At 50.0% G+C, this 23,568-nt stretch overlaps 1 protein-coding gene across 1 annotated transcript; it reads left to right on the top strand.

Annotated features, from left to right (window-relative positions):
- Positions 1-362: 362 nt before the first annotated feature.
- rab13 (RAB13, member RAS oncogene family) lies at positions 363-21,942 on the top strand. The gene is made up of 8 exons (XM_067976117.1): positions 363-618; positions 13,541-13,601; positions 14,624-14,684; positions 14,931-15,008; positions 16,030-16,119; positions 17,890-17,955; positions 21,020-21,070; positions 21,707-21,942. Exons 1-8 carry the CDS (start codon positions 495-497, stop codon positions 21,782-21,784), a joined length of 609 nt encoding a protein of 202 aa, XP_067832218.1. The 5' UTR covers positions 363-494; the 3' UTR covers positions 21,785-21,942.
- Positions 21,943-23,568: the final 1,626 nt, after the last annotated feature.

The following is a 23,568-nucleotide window of genomic DNA, read 5'->3' as shown; positions in this document are numbered from 1 at the left end:
AGTGCCCTAAAAGGGGCACTTGGACTGATTCTTGTCCGGTGACTCTGGACCAACACTCCCTTATTGCTCAGTCAAAATGGGCTGGATTCAAAATCGGAAAACATAACTTTAAGCAAAATGGCCAATAGTTTCTGCTTGTGAATCATTGTGTCAGCACTTTAATATAATAAATAATATCCAACTATTTTCCATCCAAAATGTGAAAATATTGGGGGGGGGGGCTTTAAATTGTCTCATCAGCCGAATTTCTCTCCCCCTAAAGAAATTTTCCACATCCCCCTCCCCTTTAAGAAAGTTGTGCAGTAGCCAGGACTTTGCGAGAACTTTTTTTTTCGACAGGAAAGTCCCCCCCACTCAAAAAAAAACTGGTTTGCCAGAGGTTGCGTATAAGGTCCGCAGTTGAGGCCACTCCTTGATGTGGGAGGGAAGAGAAAAAAAAAACCTCAGCCTTTCCAGAGTCCCAATTCCTTCTCACAGGAAGAATTGGGTCCAAAATGGCGAAAGCGTACGACTATCTCTTCAAACTGCTGCTGATAGGCGACAGCGGGGTGGGCAAGACTTGCTTGATCATTCGCTTCGCCGAGGATAACTTCAATACCACGTATATCTCAACCATCGGTGAGTTTAAAGAAGTTTGAGAGAGAGAGAGAGAGACTTTTCCTCCTCTCTCAATCTCTTCTGCAAAGTTCCCCCCCCCCCCATGTCAGTTTGGGATACACTGGAGCTATGTGTATGTTTGTTTTATTTTAATACAAAATATGGGGGGGAAACTTTATATATATTAAAGGGGAAAAAAGTTTTTTAAAAACTTTTATTGTGTGGTGGGATATTCCTGCAGATGGTTGGGTGAGTGGGATTGTCTCTCTCTTGAAAGCACTTTTCGTCTCTAATGTATTCATCTGCGACTAAATGATTCTGATTTTTTCTCTCTTTTATTTTGTTCAGTTGTGTTTTGGGCTTGCTCACTTTGGCAAGTTCACCGCAGCCCAGGAATAGCCGAGTGACTGGGTACAGTATAAAGGAGGCATTACAGCGTAGGAGTGGGGAGGCATACAATGGGAATCGTTGCACTGAATCAACAGGATGCCAATCAGTATTCATAGCATTGGTGCCTGCATTAAACTCCCCTCTCGCACCCCATCCACCTCCCCTCTCCACTTGGATTCTATCGGACGCTGCAGGCTGTATAGTGGACCCCTCAACTTTTTAAAAAACTTTCATGCTTTCGGTGCTCTCAATGTCCCCGAAGCCTCCTAACTAGAATAATGCTAGCTGCTGCCCCTGACTAAGTCCCACCCAATGTGTGTGTGTGTATATATATAAAACTTACATAAAACCTCAAGTATCTGTTTTGACACAGCGGGTAGCACTCTCACGTCTTCAGTCGGGAAGTCTGTGGGTTCGAGCCCCCACCCCGGAGACTTGAGCCCACGATCCAGGCCGACACTCCCGGCGCCCGTACTGAGGGAGCGCCGCGCTGCCGGGGGTGCCGTCTTTCGGATGAGACCTCCGTCTGCCCCTCTCGGGCGGACGTATTTTTAAAAAAAATCCCGCGGCCGCTGTAGGAAGAAGAGCAGGGGGAGTTCTCCCGGGTGTCCTGGCTAACATTTTATCCTTAACCAACATCACCTGGAATACTGCATACAGTTTTGGTCTCCATACTTAAGAAAAGACATACTTGCTCTCGAGGCAGTACAAAGAAGGTTCACTCGGTTAATCCCGGGGATGAGGGGGTGGACATATGAGGAGAGGTTGAGTAGATTGGGACTCTACTCATTGGAGTTCAGAAGAATGAGAGGCGATCTTATTGAAACATATAAGATTGTGAAGGGGCTTGATCGGGTGGATGCTATGAGGATGTTCCCAAGGATGGGTGAAGCTAGAACGAGGGGGCATAATCTTAGAATAAGGGGCTGCTCCTTCAAAACTGAGATGAGGGGAAACTTCTTCACTCAGAGGGTGGTAGGTCTGTGGAATTTGCTGCCCCAGGAAGCTGCGGAAGCTACATCATTAAATAAATTTAAAACAGAAATAGACAGTTTCCGAGAAGTAAAGGGAATTAGGGGTTACGGGGAGCGGGCAGGAAATTGGACATGAATTTAGATTTGAGGTTAGGATCAGATCAGCCATGATCCTATTAAATGGCGGAGCAGGTTCGAGGGGCTGATTGGCCTACTCTTGCTCCTATTTCTTATGTTCTTATCACGCCAAAAAAACAGATGATTTGGTCATTCATCTTACTTGCTGTTTGTGGGATCTTGCTGTGTACAAATTTGGCTGCCGTGTTTGCTTGCACGACAACAGAGACTGCACTTCAAAATTAATTGCTAGGCTGTGAAGCATTTTGGGGCGCCTTGAGGACATGAAAGGCACTACCTAAATGAAATTGTTTGTTTGAATACATAATCTAGGTTGATCCCTTAGTGCAGTGCTGAGGGAGTGCTGCACTGTCGGAGGTGCCGTCTTTTGGATGAGCTGTTAAACCGAGGCCCCGTCTGCCCCTCTCAGTGGATGTAAAAGATCCCACGGCCACTATTTCAAAGAAGAGCAGGGGGGAGTTCTCCCCGTTGTCCTGGGGCCAATATTTATCCCTCAGAAAAAAAACCCAGATTAACTGGTGATTTATCTCATTGATGTTTGTGGGACCTTGCTGTGTCCAAATTGGATGTAAAGAGCTTTGGGACGTGAAAGGGGCTATATAAATGCAAGTTCTGTCTTTCTTGTCAACCTACCTGCGAGTAAGGTCTGATCAGTGATGTAGGATGTGCTGTGCATCAAACCAGAACCTGAGAGTGTGTGTGTGGTGCAACACAATTTTTAAAAAAAATCACACACATCTTCTGCTTTTTATTTCACCCCTGCTTCTCCTGTAGGTCCTGACTAATACAGGGGGGGTTAAAAAAAAGAAAGAATTTGCATTTCTTTTGCGCCTTTCACGACCTCAGGACGTCCCAAAGCGCTTTACAGCCAATGAAGTACTTTTTGAAGTGTGGTCACTGTTGAAATGTAGGGAGAGTCCCGTGGCAGCTGGACCCCCCTTTGGTTCCTCATCTCGGGTGGCTATTCTTCTTGTACAAACCTAGATCAGTGAGGGGGCAATGGAGAGGCGCCTGATCCCATTCTCCTATGCACTTTCCAGTAGTTGTTACTAGGTAGCCCTGGATGATTTTTTATCCCCTCCTTTTAATAAGAAAGAACCTGCATTTCTATCGCGCCTTTTCACAAGCTCAGGACGCCCCAAAGCGCTTTACCGCCAATGGAGTGCCTTTTGAAGTGTCGTAATGTAGCCGATTTGCGCACAGAAAGATCCCACAAACAGCAATGGGATGAATGACCCAGATCGTCTGCTTTTTAGTGGTGTTGGTTGAGGGATAAATATTGGCCCCGTGACGCCAGGGAGAACTCCTCTTCGAATAGTGGCCGTGGGATCTTTTGCGTCCACCTGAGAGGGGGGGGGCAGAGGGAGGCCTCGGTTTAACGTCTCATCCGTGCGATGCAACTCTCTGTCAACCAACCGAAATGCACGTCTGGAAATTATCGCTGCTGTCCGCACTCGAGGCTGAGCGAAAATAGTCTGACGTGAGTGAATGCGTATGCTGCCCTTTTCATAAATAGTTTTATCATAGAAATTTACGGCACAGAAGGAGGCCATTCAGCCCATCGTGTCTGTGCCGGCCGAGAAAGAGCTAGTCAGCTCTTGGTCCGTAGCCCTGTAGGTTACGGCACTTCAGGTGCACATCCAGGTACCTTTTAAATGCAGTGAGGGTTTCTGCCTCTCCGACCCTTTCAGGCAGTGAGTTCCAGACCCCCCACCATCCTCTGAGTGAAAACATTTTTCCTCAGCTCCCCCTCTAATCCTTCTACCAATTACTTTAAATCTATGCCCCCTGGTTATTGATCCCTCTGCTAAGGGAAATCGGTCCTTCCTATCCACTCTATCTAGGCCCCTCATAATTTTATGCACCTCAATTAAATCTCCCCTCAGCCTCCAATATTCCAAAGAAAACAGCCCCAGTCTTTCCTCATAGCTAAAATTCTCCAGTCCTGGCAACATCCTCTTAAATCTCCTCTGCACCCTCTCTAGTGCAATCACATCCTTCCTGTAACGTGGTGACCAGAACTGAACACAGTACTCTAGCTGTGGCCTAACCAGTGTTTTATACAGTTCAAGCATAACCTCCTAGACTTTTAAAGCTGGCGTTTATATTAAATTGAGGTGAAGGGCCGCAGATCAGGACCCAAGGTGGAGGAGAATAGGAGCGAAGACGAAACCAGTCGGAGACGGTTGGTTAGAAGACGCCAGGTTTGGGTGCTAAATGCTGGAGGGAGGGAGGAGTTCCACGGATTTATGATAATTGGCAAACGAGCCAGAGGGGGAGATGAGGAAACATTTTTTTACGCAACGAGTTGTTACGATCTGGAATGCGCTGCCTGAAAGGGCGGTGGAAGCAGATTCAATCGTAACTTTCAAAAGGGAATTGGATAAATACTTGAAGGGTAGAAAATTGCACGGCTAGGGGGAAAAGAGTAATTGGGAATGGGATTAATTAGGTAGCTTTTTCATGGAGCTGGCACAGGCATGATGGGCCGAATGGCCTCCTGCTGTGCTATCATTTTGAGGTCTTGGGAAAGAATTGAGGTAGAGTGGGAGACGATGCAATGATTTCAACACTTGAGGATACATGGAACGTCAACAGCAACTTGCATTTATATAGCGCCTTTAACGTAGTAAAACGTCCCAAGGCGCTTCACAGGAGCGATTGTCAAACAAAATTTGACACCGAGCCACATAAGGAGATATTAGGACTGGTGACCAAAAGCTCGGTCAAAGAGGGAGGTTTTAAGGAGAGTCTTAAAGGAGGAGAGAGAGGCGGAGAGGTTTAGGGAGGGAATTCCAGAGGCATCTGAAGGCACGGCCGCCAATGGTGGAACGATGGAAATCGGGGGGATGCACAAGAGGCCAGAATTGGAGGAGTGCAGAGATCTCGGAGGGTTGTAGGGGCTGGAGGAGGTTACAGAGATAGGGGTAGGGCCGTGGAGGGATTTGAACAAGAGGTTGAGAATTTTAAAATCGAGGCGTTGCCGGACCGGGAGCCGATGTGGGTCAGCGAGTGATGGGTGAACGGGACTTGGTGCGAGTTAGGATAGGGGGGCAGCAGAGTTTTCGACGAGCTCAATTTACGGAGGGCGGAAGGTGGGAGGCCAGCCAGGAGAGCATTGGAATAGTCGGAGTCCGGAGGTAACAAAGGCACGGATGGAAGAGGGAGGGTGCGTAGGACGGAGGGGGGGATTCGGAGATTAAGAGGGACAAGAGAAGAAAGTTCAGAGGCGAACTGACCACAGTACAATTGAGCGAGAGGTTGGATACTAACAAGGAAGGAAGGGTCACCTGCCAGACAACAAGCTCTGGATGCAGCCCTTGTATTCCTGTACTCGCTGGCACATCATTTGTTCCTCTTAGTCCCGGGTGGGTGATCCAATGTCACATTGTTTTGGGGAAGGGTGAAATATAATATCCAGCCTATTATGTCGTACTTTGACCCACAAGTTGTTGAGGGAAACTGGGCCAGGCTGTGGGCGGGCATCAGCGGAGTTAGAGTTGGCAGGAGCGTCCACCCCTCAGCTGCAGATCCTCTTGGCAGAGCAGATTACACTCTCTTGAACGCAATAGTGAGCCGGGCAGAATATTTACAATTGGATCAGGAATTTTATAAACAGTATTATTTACAATTAGATCGGGGATCTTATAAACGGTGGCTTAAAATGCGAAATGTGATTCCCCAATCTTCTCACCTCTTCTCTTTACATGCATCGAATTTTATAGCACAGAAACAGGCCATTCGGCCCAACTGGTCCATGCCGGCGTTTATGCTCCACACGAGCCTCCTCCTTCCCTACTTCATCCAACCCGATCAGCACATCCTTCTATTCCTTTCTCCCTCATGTACTTCCCCATAAATGCATCCATGTTATTCGCCTCAACCACTCCACGTGGGAGCGAGTTCCACATTCTCACCACTCTCTGGGTAAAGAGGTTTCTCCTGAATTCCCGATTGGATTTATTAGTGACCCTCTTATATTTATGGGCCCCTAGTTTTGGACTCTGCACAAGTGGAAACATCTTCTCTACGTCCACCCTATCGAGACCCTTTCATAATCTTAAAGACCTCTATCAGGTCACCCCTCGACCTTCATCTTCTCTGGAGAGAAAGGCCGCAGCCCCACAGGGACAAGAGTGCAACCACTGAGCCAAGGCTGAGACCAGTGCAAGGGACTGGACAGTGGTATTTTGTCCCCTTACCTCAAGGACCTTAAATCTGATGCATTACAACCCAAACTATTGGTGGGGGGGGGGGGGGGTAGAGTGGGGTGGGAGGGGAAGGGATGGGGGTAAATGAAGGCTTCCTCTGTCCTGTTTTTTTTTGGAGGAGGGAGGTCTGCTTGGAGCGAAGGGGGAAGGGGAGGTCTGTGACCTACCGAGGATTCTCCCTTGGGCAGGATTCCGCACCGCAGACCTTGCATCCTAAATAGCAATAAAAAAAAGTACGCTATTTATTCTGTAAATATCCTCGTTCAAAATCACAGAAAAATGCTTTTGAAGTAAGAGGGGGAAGGAAATGGGCGTTGTGTGTCGTATCCGTAAGTATTTATTTTGTCTTCAATCTCAGTGTCCTCGGTCCTTTTTAAAAAATTCGACAGTTATTTTCTCCCATTGTTTAGGTTTTTAAGCAGCCCCCCCCACCTCCCCCCTCGGTGTAGAGGGAGTAAAGCTCCCTCCAAACTGTCCCATCAAACACTCCCAGGGCAGGTACAGCACGGGTTAGATACAGAGTAAAGCTCCCTCTACACTGTCCCATCAAACACTCCCAGGGCAGGTACAGGGTTAGATACAGAGTAAAGCTCCCTCTACACTGTCCCATCAAACACTCCCAGGGCAGGTACAGGGTTAGATACAGAGTAAAGCTCCCTCTACACTGTCCCATCAAACACTCCCAGGGCAGGTACAGGGTTAGATACAGAGTAAAGCTCCCTCTACACTGTCCCATCAAACACTCCCAGGGCAGGTACAGGGTTAGATACAGAGTAAAGCTCCCTCTACACTGTCCCATCAAACACTCCCAGGGCAGGTACAGGGTTAGATACAGAGTAAAGCTCCCTCTACACTGTCCCATCAAACACTCCCAGGGCAGGTACAGCACGGGTTAGATACAGAGTAAAGCTCCCTCTACACTGTCCCATCAAACATTCCCAGGGCAGGTACAGGGTTAGATACAGAGTAAAGCTCCCTCTACACTGTCCCCATCAAACACTCCCAGGGCAGGTACAGCATGGTTAGATACAGAGTAAAGCTCCCTCTACACTGTCCCATCAAACACTCCCAGGACAGGTACAGCACGGGTTAGATACAGAGTAAAGCTCCCTCTACACTGTCCCATCAATCACTCCCAGGGCAGGTACAGCACGGGTTAGATACAGAGTAAAGCTCCCTCTACACTGTCCCATCAATCACTCCCAGGGCAGGTACAGCACGGGTTAGATACAGAGTAAAGCTCCCTCTACGCTGTCCCATCAAACATTCCCAGGGCAGGTACAGCATGGTTAGATACAGAGTAAAGCTCCCTCTACACTGTCCCATCAAACACTGTTGTCCTTTCTACCCTCCCAAGTGCTTCATCAAGGACAATGTGTCAACAGGAGCAAGGCGTTCAAACCCCCACATGGGAGGGGAGGAGGGAATATTGGAGTTACTCGTTTCCCCCTTTAAGCCACTATGTTCTCCTCACCATCTCCCCTGCTGCCTAAAAGGTGCTGACTGACTTCCTGGGCGCAGGCACCTAACTAGTCATACAGCCCGTGTGAGCCTGGGCAGAGAGTGTCGGCAGGTCATTCGACCGTGAGGTGCGTCACAGCTGGATCCTTGCCAGATGTCCGCACAAGCTGACCTTCCAGCACGGGGTCCACGCGGACAGGGTTTCAGGAGCAGGAGCCACGATGACTCTTCCTCCCTCCCCCCTCCCTCCCTCCCTCCCTCCCTCCCTCCCCAACCCAGGGGCACTGAGGGATATTGTGAACGCCCCTATCAAGACACTTCGGGGGGTGGGGGGTGGGGGGGGGAATTGGCAGTGGGGTGCGTCTCTCGTTAGTTTTCCCAGAAGCAGAGTTGGAGGAGGAAGGGAGAGGGAGAAACGAGTGACAATTTGCCTTAAAACCCCCGCCCCCCCCCCCAAAAAAAAAGCACGGGGAGAATTTGCTGACCAACACCGCCTATTCCATCTTTCTGGTTTTCTGCAGTATTCCTGCGCCCCCATGTGTTGACCTGCGTGTTACAGAATGCTTAGAAATGCCAGAGGGCAGCATATTTAACATATTTGCACTTCTGAAGTGGTGTATCTCCGTCACACAGCCTCAGCCTCTTCGTATGTGCCCTCTTGTCGGAATTCCTGTAACTGGAAGTGGTTTTTGTGAAGTTACCGCGTGTAATCAAGCAAAGTTAGCAGCACTCTTAAAGCTGAAAGCTTTTTTATATAAAGAAAATATGTCCCTACTGTTTTTTCCCCCCACCCTCCCCAAATCACTGGCTGCCCCGTGGTTCCTCACCCAGAGGCGGCTTTCTCACCTAGAATAATAATAGAAGGAGGCCGTTCGGCCCGTCGTCTCTGTGCTGGCTCTCTGAAAGAACTCTTCACTTAGTCCCATTCCCCATCCTCCAGTACCCCTTTTAAATTTTTCTCTTTCAAATATTCATCCACTTCCCTTTCATGTAGGAACATTAGGAGGCCATTCGGCCCCTCTGGCCTGCTCCGCCATTCAGTTAGATCATGGTTGATCTCCGTCCCTTTTAAAAGCAAATGTGGATTGTCCTTTCTGGTAAAGTGTTCCATGTCTTTAGCCCCCTGTGTGTAACAAGATCTGCTAACCTCTCCCAGGGTTTCTTGAGTCATTGTCATCAGGCCATTCAACAGTGGAGGCATCGCATTCCAGCCCAACCCAACCGTATTCTCACTCGATGCCTCACACTCTTGCACATTTCGCCGTTCAGTCAGATCATGGCTGATCTGTATCTGAACTCCATCTACCTGCCTTGATTCTGTATCCTTTTATACCCTTACCCAACAAAAAACTATCAATCCCAGTTTTGAAATTTTCAATCCCTGCCCCTGCAGCATCCACAGTCTTTTGGGGAAGACAGTTCCAGATTTCCACTCCCCTTTGTGTGAAGAAATGCTTCCTGACATCACCTCCTGAACGGCCTGGCTCTAATTTTAAGGTTCTGCCCCCCCTTGTTCTGGTCTCCCCTACCAGAGGAAATAGTTTCTCTCCATCGACCCTATCGAATCATTTTAAACACCTCAATTAGATCACCCCTTAATCTTCTATACTTGAGGGAATACAGACTAGTCTATGCAACCTGTCCTCGTAATTTAAGCCGCGGTATCATTCTGATGTCAAACAGTTTATACTGGAAGGCATCTATGACACAGGACTGAGGTCTATTCAAGGTGAGAAACAGTGACATCGACAAACATTCAAAACAAAATTGAGCAGCCAGGGTGTTTACCGACATTTTGGGACTTACTTCCTTGTTGAAGCCTGTAAACAGGAAATATTAAGAGAAAAAACACAGTATGCAGTGTACCCATACTGTTTCTGTAGGCTTGTTTATTCCAGTTCTGCTCTGTAGTTTGCTGTCTGTCCGGCCAACACATTAAGGAATGTTTTTGGCAGTGATTGGGTGTTGGAGAGGGTTTGTATTTTTTTTAAAATGCTGCGTTTGTATAGCATTTCAGCGATGGCACACTCTCCTCCGAATCAGAAGGCTATGCTCGAGTCTCTAGAGCGGACCGTGAACCCACCACCTTCTGCCGTGGGATCTTTTACGTCCGCCTGAGATGGGGCAGACGGGGCCCTCGGTTTGACGTCTCGTCCGATAAGACGGCACCTCCGACAGCGCAGCGCTCCCTCAGTACTGGCGCCGGGAGTGTCGGCCTGGATTACGGGCTCGAGTCTCTGGGGCGAGACGCGAACCCACGACTTTCTGACTCCGAGTGCGACCCGCTGAGCCGCGGCCGACACCACAAGCTTCCCTTGTCTGTACTTACCTTTTGTGAGGCTCTCTGGGACAATTAAAGTCTTGTGTGTTTATCGACCGGTGTTGCTTAACGGATGGAGTCAGATCACTGGGAGAACTCCCCTTCTCCTCTCCCAATAGTGCCATTGGAACTTTAACATCCACCTGAACAGACAGCGTGCTATTCAACTGTGGGAGGGGGTGGGTAGAATCACAGCTGAGCTGTTGGGTTTAACCTCTTTAAGGGAAAGGTGGCACCTCCAAAAGTGCAGCGTTCCCTCAGTCCTTCCACAACCTCAGGGCGTCCCAAAGCGCTTTATAGCCAATTAAGCACTTTTAGTTGTAATGTAGGTAAACGCAACAGCCAATTTGTGCACAGCAAGATCCCACAAACAGCAATGTGATAGTGACCAGACCGTCTGTTTTAGTGATGTCAGTTGAGGGATAAATACTGGCCCCAGGACACCGGGGAGGACACCACCCCTTGCTCTTCTTCCAGTAGTGGCTGCGGGATCTTTCACGGCCACCTGAGAGGGCAGACGGGGGGAGGGGGCGCCGCGGTTTAACGTCTCATCCGATAAGACGGCACCTCCGACAGCGCAGCGCTCCCTCGGTTCTGGCACTGGGAGTGTCGGCCTGGATTACGGGCTCAAAAAAACCTTTTGGCAAAAGAGAGGCGTTTGAGCTCTGCGTGCCTGGTCATGTTTGGGGAGCACGCGTGGCTGAGTTTGCTTCAGTGCAGGAATCTGTGAGCAAATGCATCTCTTCCGTCTGCCAAGCAGAAAGTTCAGCATCATTTCCACTCAACACAGATTATCTTTTCAGACTCCTGTGGCTCCGCATTCTTCAAAACATGATTCAGCCACATCGAAAGGGTCATTTTTTTTTTAAAACTCCTAATTTTCCATCCCATCCCCTTCCCTCATCACAGGCATTGGTTCATGTTGTGGTTGTGTTGCTATGGAAGCTGCAGCAGCATTCAACACTTCGCCTGAGTGGCTGCTGGTCAGCTGTCTCCGCGTAGACAGGGGATGGCCCGCGGTGGCTCGGCGGGCAGCGCGCTCGCCTCTGAGTCAGAAGGTCGTGGGTTCGAGCCCCGCTCCAGAGACTCCCGCCCGTAACCCAGGCTGACACTCCCACGCACGGAGAGGTTAGTAATTAGGTTCATCCCATTATGGGGCCTTGTGTACAAAATTACATAGAACGTACAGCACAGAAACAGGCCATTCGGCCCAACTGGTCCATGCTGGTGTTTATGCTCCACGCGACCCTCTTCATCTCACCCTATCAGCATATCCTTCTGTTCCCTTTCTCCCACATGTGTTTATCTAGCTTCCCCTTAAATCCATCTACGCTATTCACCTCAACCACTCCTTGTGGGAGCGAGTTCCACATTCTCACCACTCTCTGGGTAAAGCAGTTTCTCCTGAATTCCCGATTGGATTTATTAGTGACTCTCTTTTATATTTATGGCCCCCTAGTTCTGGTCTCCCCCCACAAGTGGAAACATCTTCTCTACGTCTACCCTATCGAAACCCCTTCATAATTTTAAAGGCCGCTATCAGGTCACCCTCTCAGCCTTCTCTTTTTTTTTCTAGAGAAAAGAGCCCCAGCCTGTTCAATCTTCCCTCTCAGTTCTGGTATCATCTTAGTTTTGTACATTCCCCCCACCCCCGCAGAGAAAACCAGTCAGCCGATACTGGAGGACAGCGCAGAGCCATTTCATTTTTCTTTATACATACAATGTGTGCTTTGGAATAATGTGGTTGCCACGTTTAACCACATGAGAACAGTCGTCGCACAGATTAAACCATCCCTGCGTAGGACGCTTTGAGACCTTTCTGAGAGATGATGAGAAAGCCCTGTGTAAATGCAGGGCCGTTCCTGCGCACTCACTTTTCTGTGTAACAGTGTACCGGGTGAAACCGAGCGCCTTAGGTAAATAGCGATTACTGCAACAGGCTTCCTGACTGACCTGGAGTGCATAGGAACCAGGATGTTCAAACACTGAGCCGCAGAACAATGCCCTTGAGGGGAATAAGGACAACAGAGAGGCGAAGAACTTGCATTTATAAAGTGCCTTTCATCACCTCAGGACGTCCCAAAGCGCGTTGCAAGCCAATGGAAGTACTTTTGACGTGTACTCGCTGTTGTAATGTAGGAAACGCGGCAGCCAATTTGCGCACAGCAAGATCCCACGAGTCCTCCATCACAACCGTGACCTCGCTTCAAAAGTACTTAATCGGCTGTAAAGCGCCTTGGGACGTCCTGAGGTGGTGAAAGGCGCGATAGAAATGCGAATTCTTTCCATTCTGTTAGCTTTGTTGATTGTACAGGCTCTGTACAGGTTGACCATTATAGCTGCCGAGACTCTGGTCTCTTTCCCACCTCCTCCTCGGCTACCTCAACGCCACTCGCACAGGAACAGGAGGAGGCCATTCAGCCCCTCGAGCCTGCTCTGCCGTTCGATGACATCGCGGCCGACCTGGGATCTTAACTCCACCTCGGTTGCGTATCCTTTAATACCCTTACCCAACGAAAATCTATCGACCTCCAGGTTTTGAAATTTTCAATAGACCTCCCCAGCCCCAAACAGGCTTTTTTCTGGTGGGTGGGGGGGGGCGCGGTTGGTGGGGAGAGAGTTCCAGATTTCCACTCCCCTTTGTGTGAAGAAGTGCTTCCTGACGTCACCCCTGAGCGGCCGAGCTCTGATTTTAAGGTTTTGCCCCCTTTGCTCTGTGCGTGTACTTGGTTGGTGCATGTGTTGATAACTTTTTTTTCCGACCGATGTGCTGTATTTCACATTGCCCTGTATTAAGTTTCGTTTGCCATTCTTCCACCCACTCCCATATTTAGACCAACTCATTCCGCAGTTTAATAAAGAGAGAGAGAGAGAGGGGGGGAGAAATCAGCCAGGGCTCCCGCTCCCGATGGCTACGCGGTGCACGGGGGATGCCCGGTGAGGGCAAGAGGCGACTCGCCAACGTTCCGTCCCCACCCACGGTCGAATATCTCGCCGCCGCCGCCCCGGGGGGGGGGGCCCCGCGTGAAGGCATTGTCACGTTGGGCCGGCCCCTGGAGGGATCCACCCCCGCGGAACGATGCCCCCCGGCCAGAGTCAGTCTCTTCGGGAGAGGAGGAGGAGGGGAGTAAACGAAAGAAAGAAATTGCATTTCTACAGTGCCTGTCACGACCTCGGGACGTCCCGAAAGCGCTTTACAGCCAGTGAAGTACTTTTTGAGGAGGGGTCGCTGCTGTAACGTAGGGAAACTCCTTAAGGGGCTTGCTCACAGTTTCCAGTCCTGAAGCAGGGTGGTCTCTGACTGAAGCATTAACTTGTTCCTTCCCTCGACAGAGACCTGCTGTGTATTTCCAGCATTTTTTGTTCTTATTCCAGTTTCCCAGCCCTTCCGGGTACTTTGTGCATTTTTTATTCAGCCAGTAATTTAATATCTTTCCTCGTCTCCTCAGGTATCGACTTTAAGATCAAAACTGTGGAAGTCGACGGGAAGAAAATCAAGTTACAAGTCTGGTGAGTGCTGAATCACCGTAGTTGGTGACTGTACCCACCCTTCAATGTGAATATTGACCCCCCACCCCCCCGCCTAATGCTTTAAAGGGAGGTTCACCCACTGGTGCGTCAGCTTGGCTCAGTGGGTAGCACTCTCAGCCTGCAAGTCAGAAGGTCATGGGTTCAAGCCCTGCTTCTGAACCCCGGAATCCAGGCCGACACTCCCAGCGCAGTACCGAGGGAGTGCTGCACTGTCGGAGGTGCCGTCTTTTAGATGAGGTACGAAAGATCCCACGGTGCTGTTCGAAGAAGAGCAGGGGAGTTCTCCCCGGTGTCCTGGCCAACGTTACCTCCCTCAACCGACACCAGCAAAAGCAGATGAAGAGGAGGAAAGAAAGGACTCCCATTTCTACAGCGCCTTCCAAGACCTCAGAATGTCCCAAAGCGTTTTACAGCCGATGAAGTACTTTTTTTAAGTGCAGTCACTTGTAATGCAGGAAACGTGGCAGCCAATTTGCGCACAGCAAGATCCCACAAACAGCAATGCGATAATGACCAGGTAATCGATTTTAGTCACGTTGGTTGATGGATAAATATTGGTCAGGACTCCCCTACCCTTCCACAGAATGGTTCCATTAACTGGTCATTCATTCATTTGCTGTTTGTGGGATCTTGCTGTGCGCAATTTGACGGCCACGTTTGCCTACATAACGACAGTGACTACACTTCAAAAAGTGCTTAATCGGGGATGCGCACAAGGCCAGAATTGGAGGAGCGCAGAGATCTCGGAGGGAGGATAGATGGGAGCAAAAGACATAAACGTGCAGATTTAAGTGACGATCACTGATACTCACGCCTCCCTCGCCTCGCTGGGCCCCCCCCCCCCCCCGCCTCGCTCCCTCCCGCCCTCCCCCTCGCCTCGCGTAGGGAGCCAGGTGCTGCTGGCCAGTTACATTGCTTGCCAGAGCTCTCTATGGTTTCGGTCCTTAATGCTACGTCCTTCTGTCCAGATGGTGATTCCTTTTTACTGTTTCCACTTTCAGGGATACGGCCGGACAGGAAAGATTTAAAACAATCACAACCGCGTATTACAGAGGAGCGATGGTAGGAAGCGTTTTGTCTAATTTTTTCTCTCTCTATTTTCTCTTTTTACTTTCTCTCCTCTATCTCTTTCTTTATTTCTTTCTCCTATTCTTTCTTCTCTCTCTCCTCTCCTCTTCTCTTTCTTTCTTTCTTACTGTGTGCAGAATGGCTGTTGCGCCTGCCTACATGGCAGTCATTAAACTTCAGAGTAATTCGTTGTGCGTGAAGCACTTTGCGATGCCAGTCTGGTTTTTTTTTTTGCCGCAGGGGATAATACTGGTTTACGACATCACCGATGAGAAGTCTTTCGAGAACATACAGAACTGGATGAAGAGCATTAAAGAGGTGAGACCAACTCCCACATACCGGCCAGAACACACCTGTGGCGGGGCCCCACCGCCCACCCAGCGGTCCCACCCAATGCCTGCCCGCCCCACAGCTTCTGTGAGCGAGATTGCCAAATTTGTGCAAAGATGCAGCTGAATTAGAGGCAGTTTTGGGCTGCAGGTCCATAACTCCTAAGGTCTATGTTGAGACTGACTAACTCATTTCATGTAGGGCTCTTACAGCCACCAGAGAGCAGGAACTTTTATCCCGTAAGTCTGGAAAAAATTTTAACGCAGGTGCTAGAAGTGAAAAGACAGTGAACAACATTTATAATGCGCCATTGACTTAGAGAAGTGTCCCGCGTTTCCTACATTACGACGGTGACTACGCTTTGCGGAGGCATGAGGGGGAAAGAATCCATTGCACTATCTCGTTCCCCAGGAGCTTCCTTTTAGCATTTAATTTACATGCGTTGTGTCAGCCGTGGCTCAGTGGGTAGCTCTCTCTCTCGCCTCCGAGTCAGAAGGTCGTGGGTTCGAGCCCCCACTCCAGAGACCTGAGCACACAATCCAGGCCGACACTCCCAGTGCCAGTACTGAGGGAGTGCCGCACTGTCGGAGGGCGCCGTCTTTCGGATGAGACGTTAAACCCGAGGCCCCTCTCGGGCGGACGTAAAAGATCCCACGGCCACTATTTCGAAGAAGAGCGCGGGGCGGAGGGGGGGATTCTCCCCGGTGTCCTGGGGCCGATATTTATCCCTCAACCGACATCATTAAGACAGATTACCTGGCCTCTAACAAATTGCTGTTTTGTGGGATCTTGCTGTGCCCAAATTGGCTGCCGCGTTTCCCTACGTTACAACGGTGACTACGCTTCAAAAAAGTGCTCCGTTGGCTGTAAAGCGCTTTGGGGACGCCCTGAGGTCGTGAAAGGCCCGATTAGAAATGCAAGTCTTCCGTCCTCTCTATGCAATATTTATTTTGTGACTTGTAAACGCTAATCTTCGAGGGTTTAATGGCTGATGCTTTCCTTCACGCAGAACGCCTCGGCAACGGTCGAGCGAATGTTACTGGGAAACAAGTGTGACATGGAAAGTAAAAGGAAGGTGGCCAAGGACAAGGCAGAGAAGGTGAGTTGGACAATCCCGACTCCCATGTGCTTGTGTAGTGTTTGGGCTGTGGAGGCTTGTAGATCGGGCTGTGGAAGCTTGAGGCGCTGGGGAAAGAATGAGTTAAGAGTAGGAGACGGTGAGGTACGTCTCGGTTTCAACGCAGCGAGGATGCAGGGAGGTAGGAAGAGTGTGTGTGGTAGGCCGAGGGAATTAGGAGGTACGAGAGAGGAAAATTTCAGAGAAGCGCTGAGCGTAATTGTGCTGATTTTAATTATGGAGCAAGAAAGATTGTGATGGAAATAGTGAGGCTGGAGGTGAAGGAAGCATCACCCAGAATTACAGCGAATTTACTGCACAGAAACAGGCCATTCGGCCCAACTGGTCTATGCTGGTGTTTATGCTTCAAACGTGCCTCCTGCCACCCCTCTTCATCTCACCCTATCAGCATATCCTTCTAGTCCCTTTCTCCCACATGTGTTTATCCAGCTTCCCCTTAAATCCATCTATGTTATTCCCCTCAGCTGCAGATCCTCTTGGCAGAGCAGATTACACTCTCTTGAATGCACACTGCATAACCGCAATAGTGAGCCGGGCAGAATATTTACAATTGGATCAGGAATTTTATAAACAGTAATATTTACAATTAGGTCGGGGATCTTATAAACGGTGGCTTAAAATGCGAAATGTGATTCCCCAATCTTCTCACCTCTTCTCTTTACATGCATCGAATTTTATAGCACAGAAACAGGCCATTCGGCCCAACTGGTCCATGCCGGCGTTTATGCTCCACACGAGCCTCCTCCTTCCCTACTTCATCTAACCCGATCAGCATATCCTTCTATTCCTTTCTCCTTCATGTACTTCCCCATAAATGCATCCATGTTATTCGCCTCAACCACTCCATGTGGGAGCGAGTTCCACATTCTCACCACTCTCTGGGTAAAGAGGTTTCTCCTGAATTCCCTATTGGATTTATTAGTGACTCTCTTATATTTATGACCCCAAGTTCTGGTCTCCCCCCACAAGTGGAAACATCTTCTCTACGTCTACCCTATCGAGACCCTTTCATAATTTTAAAGACCTCGATCAGGTCACCCCCTCAGCCTTCTCTTTTCTGGAGAAAAGAGCCCCAGCCTGTTCAGTGTTTCCTGATCGTATAATGATAGCAATTCATTTGCAATAAGCAAGCATTAGTTAAACATTTAAAATAACACACATTGTGTCATAGTCACTGCTAATGGATTGCAGTATAGTTCTATAAATGGTAGTATTTGCATACCCGGGAGATGGATAAATCTTGGATTTATTGGCAGCTATCTTATAATTATATTCCTTTAGTTTTGGACTCCCTCCACAAGTGGAAACACCTGGTTAAATATGATTTATCTTGCACTGTACAAGGAGAGTGGGACACAGAGGCAGTTGAAGGATCAATCCTCGGTAATGAGGGCAGGAATCCAGCACTGCACTGCTTGGAAGGGCAGTGCCCGTGTCCTGAAGCCTGAGTTTTCCCTCCCGATAGCGGTTTAGAAACGTTGGCCAGCTCCCCTGGAACCGTACGCCAGTTAGGAATCGTCAGGCAGTTCTCTCCTCTCCTCTCCTCCCCTGGAGGTGAAAGGGGAAAAGACTTTACAGAGAATTACGGTTAACGCCAGTGTCTTTCTGCCTGATTCTGCTCTTTGAAAGCCAAGGAATGTGCAAGCGGGCCTTCAGTCGCCACGACACCCAGACCCGGGCATCCCGTAATAATAAACTTGAATTTTGTGTCTGTTCTTCTCTTGGCTGCAGCTGGCAAAGGATCACGGGATCCGATTCTTCGAAACAAGTGCCAAATCTAGCTTGAACGTGGAAGAGGTAAGACGAGTTCCTCTCATTTTAACCAGGAAAGGTTTGGGAAAAGAAATGTCCGAGTTTAAATTTTCTTATCGGCTCCCCTCCGTGTCACTCGTACGTTGGTCTAGGGGCAGAGCTAGTGATGGGCTCGTGAACTTGCTACACGTGGCGCGACTGGCTGCCCGCATCTGCGATTGTGCTTTACGGGGCCCCGGAGAGAGGGTCGCTGAGCGATAACCGATTACTCGCCCTATTTACGAGTGTCATTTGTGGCTCAGTGGGTAGCCTCTGAGTCAGGAGGTTGTGGGTTCGAGTCCCCACTCCATAATCCAGGCGGACTCTCCCACTGCAGTGCTGAGGGGAGCGCCGCACCATCGGAGGTGCCGTCTTTCGGACGAGACGTTAAACCTCTCGGGTGGACGTAAAAGATCCCGCGGCCGCCATTTCGAAGAAGAGCAGGGGGGGTCTCCCCGGTGTCCTGGGGATATTCATCCCTCAACCAACATCACTGGGGAAAAAAAAAACAGATGATCTGGTCATTTATCACATTGCTGTTTGTGGGATCTTGCTGTGCGCAAATTGGCTGCTGCGTTTCCCACATTACAACAGTGACCACAGGAGGCCGGGGAGGGGAGAACTCCCCTGCTGCTCTTCTTCGAAATAGTGCCGTGGGATCTTTTACACGGGATCCGAAAGACGTCACCTCCGACAGTGGAGCACTCCCTCAGCGCTGCACTGGTCATTTTCCCCGTCCTACAGCACACTCCTGAGAGGGAGCAGCAGATTCAAACCCTGGGGGAGGTGGATGGAGCACTCCCATGTTTTTAATTAAACCAGATGAAGTTTTAATTGAAATCCGTGACTAAGGTCGGCCTGAGGGCACTTTCAGGTGTACGTTTTCCTGGATTCTGTATTTTTGTCTCGTACGTTTTAAATGGCAGGTGTAATTTGAGACTCTGCATTCAAGTACGCAATTTTGGGTAAAGCTGCGAGACTCTCCCTTCTTGTTCAGTGAAGATAACAAGGGTGTTGGCTTAAAATAGCTGGGATTTTCCCTGGGAAACTGAGCCTCACGTTAGGTTAGGGAGTTTACTTCCTGTCGAGTCACTAACATGCCCGAGCGAAGCCAGCCCCTCCCTCTTTCTTTATTTTACTGTTTGACTCTGGTAACTATCCTAACTCGCACCGAGTCCCGATCACCCATCACCCCCCCGTGCTCGCTGACCTACATTGGCTCCCGGTCCGGCAACGCCTCGATTATAAAATTCTCATCCTTGTTTTCAAATCCCTCCATGGCCTCGCCCCTCCCTCCCCCTCTCTGTAACCTCCTCCAGCCCCTACAACCCTTCCGTGATCTCTACGTCCTCCAATTCCGGCCTCTTGCGCATCCCCCGATTTCCATCGCTCCACCATTGGCGGCCGTGCCTTCAGCCGCCTGGGCCCTAAGCTCTGGAATTCCCTCCCTAAACCTCTCCGCCTCTCTCTCCTCCTTTAAGACGCTCCTTAAAACCTCCCTCTTTGACCAAGCTTTTGGTCACCTGCCCTAATATCTCCTTATGTGGCTCGGATTATCAGATTTTGTTTGATTATCGCTCCTGTGAAGCACCTTGGGACGTTTTACAACATCAAAGCTGCTTTATAAACACAAATTGTAGTTGAAACTAATTATTCTTCTGTCGATTTTCTGGTTTCTTTATCCCCCACTCCTCAAGGTGCCAACATACATTGGGGAGGGGGGGGGGGAAGGTCCAGGGGGAGGAGCTGCCCTCCAGTACCTTAGCCTAGTCCTCATTCTTTGGGTGTGAAATCTTAAGTGCCAGCAGGCAATTCAGCTGCAGGGGCTTCACAGCCAAGCCCGATCCTGCGCGCACTTGTGACCTGCACCAGGACTGACTGAACAGCGATCACGAGCGGGAAACCTGGCTGACTTACTACCTTACTCACCCCCCACTCCCCCCCACCCCAAACCCCATCCTAGGGGCAGTGAGGCCACCTGTAGTTGACCCACTGCTGCCGCACCCGAGATCGGAGCAACGATCGAACATTGCGGATCGTGAGAGGAAGGGAAAGAGCGAACTTGCGTTTACACAGTGCCTTTCACGACCGCAGGGCTTCCCAAAGCGCATTACAGCCAATGAAGTACTTTTGAACGCGGCAGCCGTTTTGCAGCACAGCAAGCTCCCACAAACAGCGATGTGATAATGGCCAGACGATCCGTCGGACTAGACGGACTTGGGAATTGTTAGGCGAAAATAGACCAATGTTGGCACAACACTAGTAAACTATAGACATAAAACTTTAGCGGACTTTAATAACTTCTTAAATCAGCAGCATCTTGCACCCTTATAATCAGTTGGTAGCACTCTTACCTCTGGGTCAGATGATTGTGGGTTCATGTCCCCACTCCAGGGTTCAAGACACAACCCAGGCCGACCACTCCAGTGCAGTGCTGAGGGGAGTGCTGCACTGTCGGAGGTGCCGTCTTACGGACGACACGGATTGAACCCTGGCCTCCATTTAAACCCCACAGCTCGGTACCCAGCAGGCAGGTCTATCAAACTCGAGGGAAGGCGTCGAGCGCCAACCAGGCTGCTCTGTTTGAGAAAAACCGTCTTTCGGATGAGACGTTAAGCCCAGGCCCCGTCTGCCCCTCTCGGGTGGGTGTAAAAGATCCCACGGCCACTATTTCGAAGACAAGCAGGAGGAGTTCTCTCCGGTGTCCTGGGCAAATATTTATCCTTCAGTCAACGCCTAAATCAGACGTGCTGGTCATTTATTTCATCGCTGTTTGTGGGATCTTGCTGTGCGCAAATTGGCTGCCGCGTTTCCCACATTGCAACAGCGACCACACTTTTTAAAGAAAAAAAAGTACTTCACAGGCTGATGTCCTGAGGCTGTGAAAGGCGCTATATAAATGCAAATCTTTTTACATTACAGTAAGCCAGCTTCAAAAATAATTCATTGCGTGAAATGCTTTTCAATGCGGTGAGGATGATAGAATTGAAAGTTTTTCTTTTTAAGTGCACTCCAGCCTGTCTGTTATCCTGTACGTACTGAACGTAACTCCCTGTCTGATCACTAACAGGCATTTCAATCCCTGGCCCACGACATATTGATAAAGACAAGCAAGAAATCGGTAAGTTTACTGCAGGACTGATTTCCTTGCACTGTTGTCAGTAGACTGGCTCCCAAGCCCCAAAGAGTCTTTCCCACTCGCCTGTTCCTTGCTCTATGTGGGAGCCTGATTATGGGTTTATCGGGGCGCAGGCATTGATTTCCTACTCTTTTCGCCTCTCCCCTCTTAAAGGTGCTGTCTGCTCCCCAGGACATTGCCCAAGTGATCGGTCTTCATGTCTTGAGCCTAGACAGCGAGTGTCACCAGCTTATTGGACCAAGGGCAAGGGGGGGGGGGGCCACCTCCGACATGCGTGCACTCGCACTTTCCGCTGGACTTGGATCAGGGAGAGGAGGAGTCCCCGGCTGATTTTCTCCCTGTGACGCCTCCCGAAGCTTTCGTTACCCCTGCTGACGCTCGCTGCCTCGGCTAGAATTGCTGCTCGGGCCAGCTAACCGGAGAGGGCTATTGGTCGGTGCTGTTCCCCAGCATAAATCTCTTCCTTAAGCACATTCGGGAAGAAAATTGGAGGTGGGGATGGTGGAGGGGGGAGGGAGGCTCACCCAAAAACAATTCGGAGGCCTTGCAAATCAGAGATTCCTGACGATGTCTTTTTTCTTCTTGTCTAACTCTTCTATTTCTATTGTCTAATCCTAGGGCATTGGCTCCTCAAGCAACAAGACTTCGTTGGACAGCCCGCAGAAGAGCAGTTCCTCCAAGTGTTCCTTAGTCTAAAAGTCAACACCCACCTACTACAGCTCCTGTAAGCTCCCCCGCAGAGCCACTGTGGATAACTCATTGAGATCGACCACTGGACCTGTCTGTCTGGGAGTGGAACATTGAACCATTCCAGCTTCACTCGCGGTTTAATTCAGCGTTACCCTCACTAGAAACCCCCCCCACTCCCACCGCGCCCTGGCACTCCCCAGCAGAAGGTTCTAACCCAGGCTGCTCGCTCGCTCTCGTTCTCGCTCGCTCGCTCTCGTTCTCGCTCGCTCTCGTTCTCGCTCGCTCGCTCTCGTTCTCGCTCGCTCTCGTTCTCGCTCGCTCGCTCTCGTTCTCGCTCGCTCGCTCTCGTTCTCGCTCGCGCTCGCTCTCGTTCTCGCTCGCTCTCGTTCTCGCTCGCTCTCGTTCTCGCTCGCTCTCGTTCTCGCTCGCTCTCGTTCTCTCTCGCGCTCTCTCTCGCTCTCTCTCTCTCGCTCTCGCTCTCGCTCGCTCTCTCGCTCTCTCTCTCGCTCTCTCGCTCGCTCTCTCTCTCGCTCTCTCGCTCGCTCTCTCTCTCTCTCTCTCGCTCTCTCGCTCTCTCTCTCGCTCTCTCTCTCGCTCTCTCGCTCTCTCTCTCGCTCTCTCGCTCTCTCTCTCGCTCTCTCGCTCTCTCTCTCGCTCTCTCTCTCTCGCTCTCTCTCTCGCTCTCTCTCTCGCTCTCTCTCTCGCTCTCTCTCTCGCTCTCTCTCTCGCTCTCTCGCTCGCTCTCTCTCTCGCTCTCGCTCTCGCTCTCGCGCTCACTGGCATTTCCTCCCAGTATGTCAAGCCTGGAAAACAGTATTTAAGCTTTGCTTCTTCGTATATTCTTTGACGTTTTGGATCCCTTTGCTGTTGGGGACTGGAGGGGGTTTGGGGTATGGCAGGGGGGTTGGGGGGAGAGGGTGATTCATAATCTCAGCTGATCTGTGTGAAGTCTGTAATGGGGAGGAGGAGGAGGAGGAGGGAGCGGAGATTGTGACTGTTGATGGATGGAGTTTGAGGTTGAAGATTTGTTGAGCAATCCAAAGCTTTAATCTTTTAACAACTCTTATCGGGCATTGTATTATTAGCTGTTTCTTTCATTTCCATTCTTTGTTCCTTTTGAAGGACGAGGCTCCCTCTCTCTCCTTTTTGTTTTTAAGGTTCTTGAGATACTTTCTGCAGGACGAACATAAGAATTCCCAATTGTCTATACTGAATCCTGGACCCTGAAATCCCTGGGCCTGGGAGGATGAAATGAAGATACAAGTTTGGGGAGGGGTGCGGGGCGGGGGGGTGAAGGAACCGGAATAGGGGGCGGGAGCTGTTTCTGCCGGAACTCTGCCCTCCCTAAGTTCCGAAATTCCATTGGGAGGGGGGAATGTGCTTCTCCCGGAGCAATCGATTGCCGTTAGGACTACAAAGAGAGTGCCTTTTTTTCATTATTATTATTATTTTGATTTCTTCAGTTGAAACTGTCCCCTTTCTCTCTCTCTCTCTCTTTTCCCCCCCACTCCCCCTCCCAATGGAGCTATGAAGTGTTGCAGGTGCCCATCCCTTTTTATACTAATGACGGTGGTGATCTGGACTTGAGTATTGGGACAGTCCAATTGGGAGGTTTCCCCGAACTTTTGGGAGGCAGCCCTGGTGATCTGAGATCTTCTGCATAGATCCAGAAACATTCCCCCCAGTTGCCCACTAGATAACACTGCGACACCTGAGCTATATCGACCAAAGGATCCCAGGATCCATCCCTGCTCTATGATAATGTAAACTGGTCCCCAGGGCGGGACACT

The sequence above is a fragment of the Heptranchias perlo genome, chromosome 44 (assembly GCF_035084215.1).
Source record: "Heptranchias perlo isolate sHepPer1 chromosome 44, sHepPer1.hap1, whole genome shotgun sequence".
NCBI classification, from domain to species: Eukaryota; Metazoa; Chordata; class Chondrichthyes; order Hexanchiformes; family Hexanchidae; genus Heptranchias; species Heptranchias perlo.
This window is presented reverse-complemented; position numbering and strand designations above follow the sequence as displayed.

Bases quoted from the DNA above. Each gene is read 5' to 3' on its own strand.
- rab13 (XM_067976117.1), top strand. From the start codon at position 495: ATGGCGAAAGCGTACGACTATCTCTTCAAACTGCTGCTGATAGGCGAC. The intron at 13,602-14,623 runs GTGAGTGCTGAA...TTCCACTTTCAG, and splicing joins AAAATCAAGTTACAAGTCTG to GGATACGGCCGGACAGGAAA. The intron at 17,956-21,019 runs GTAAGACGAGTT...GATCACTAACAG, and splicing joins CTAGCTTGAACGTGGAAGAG to GCATTTCAATCCCTGGCCCA.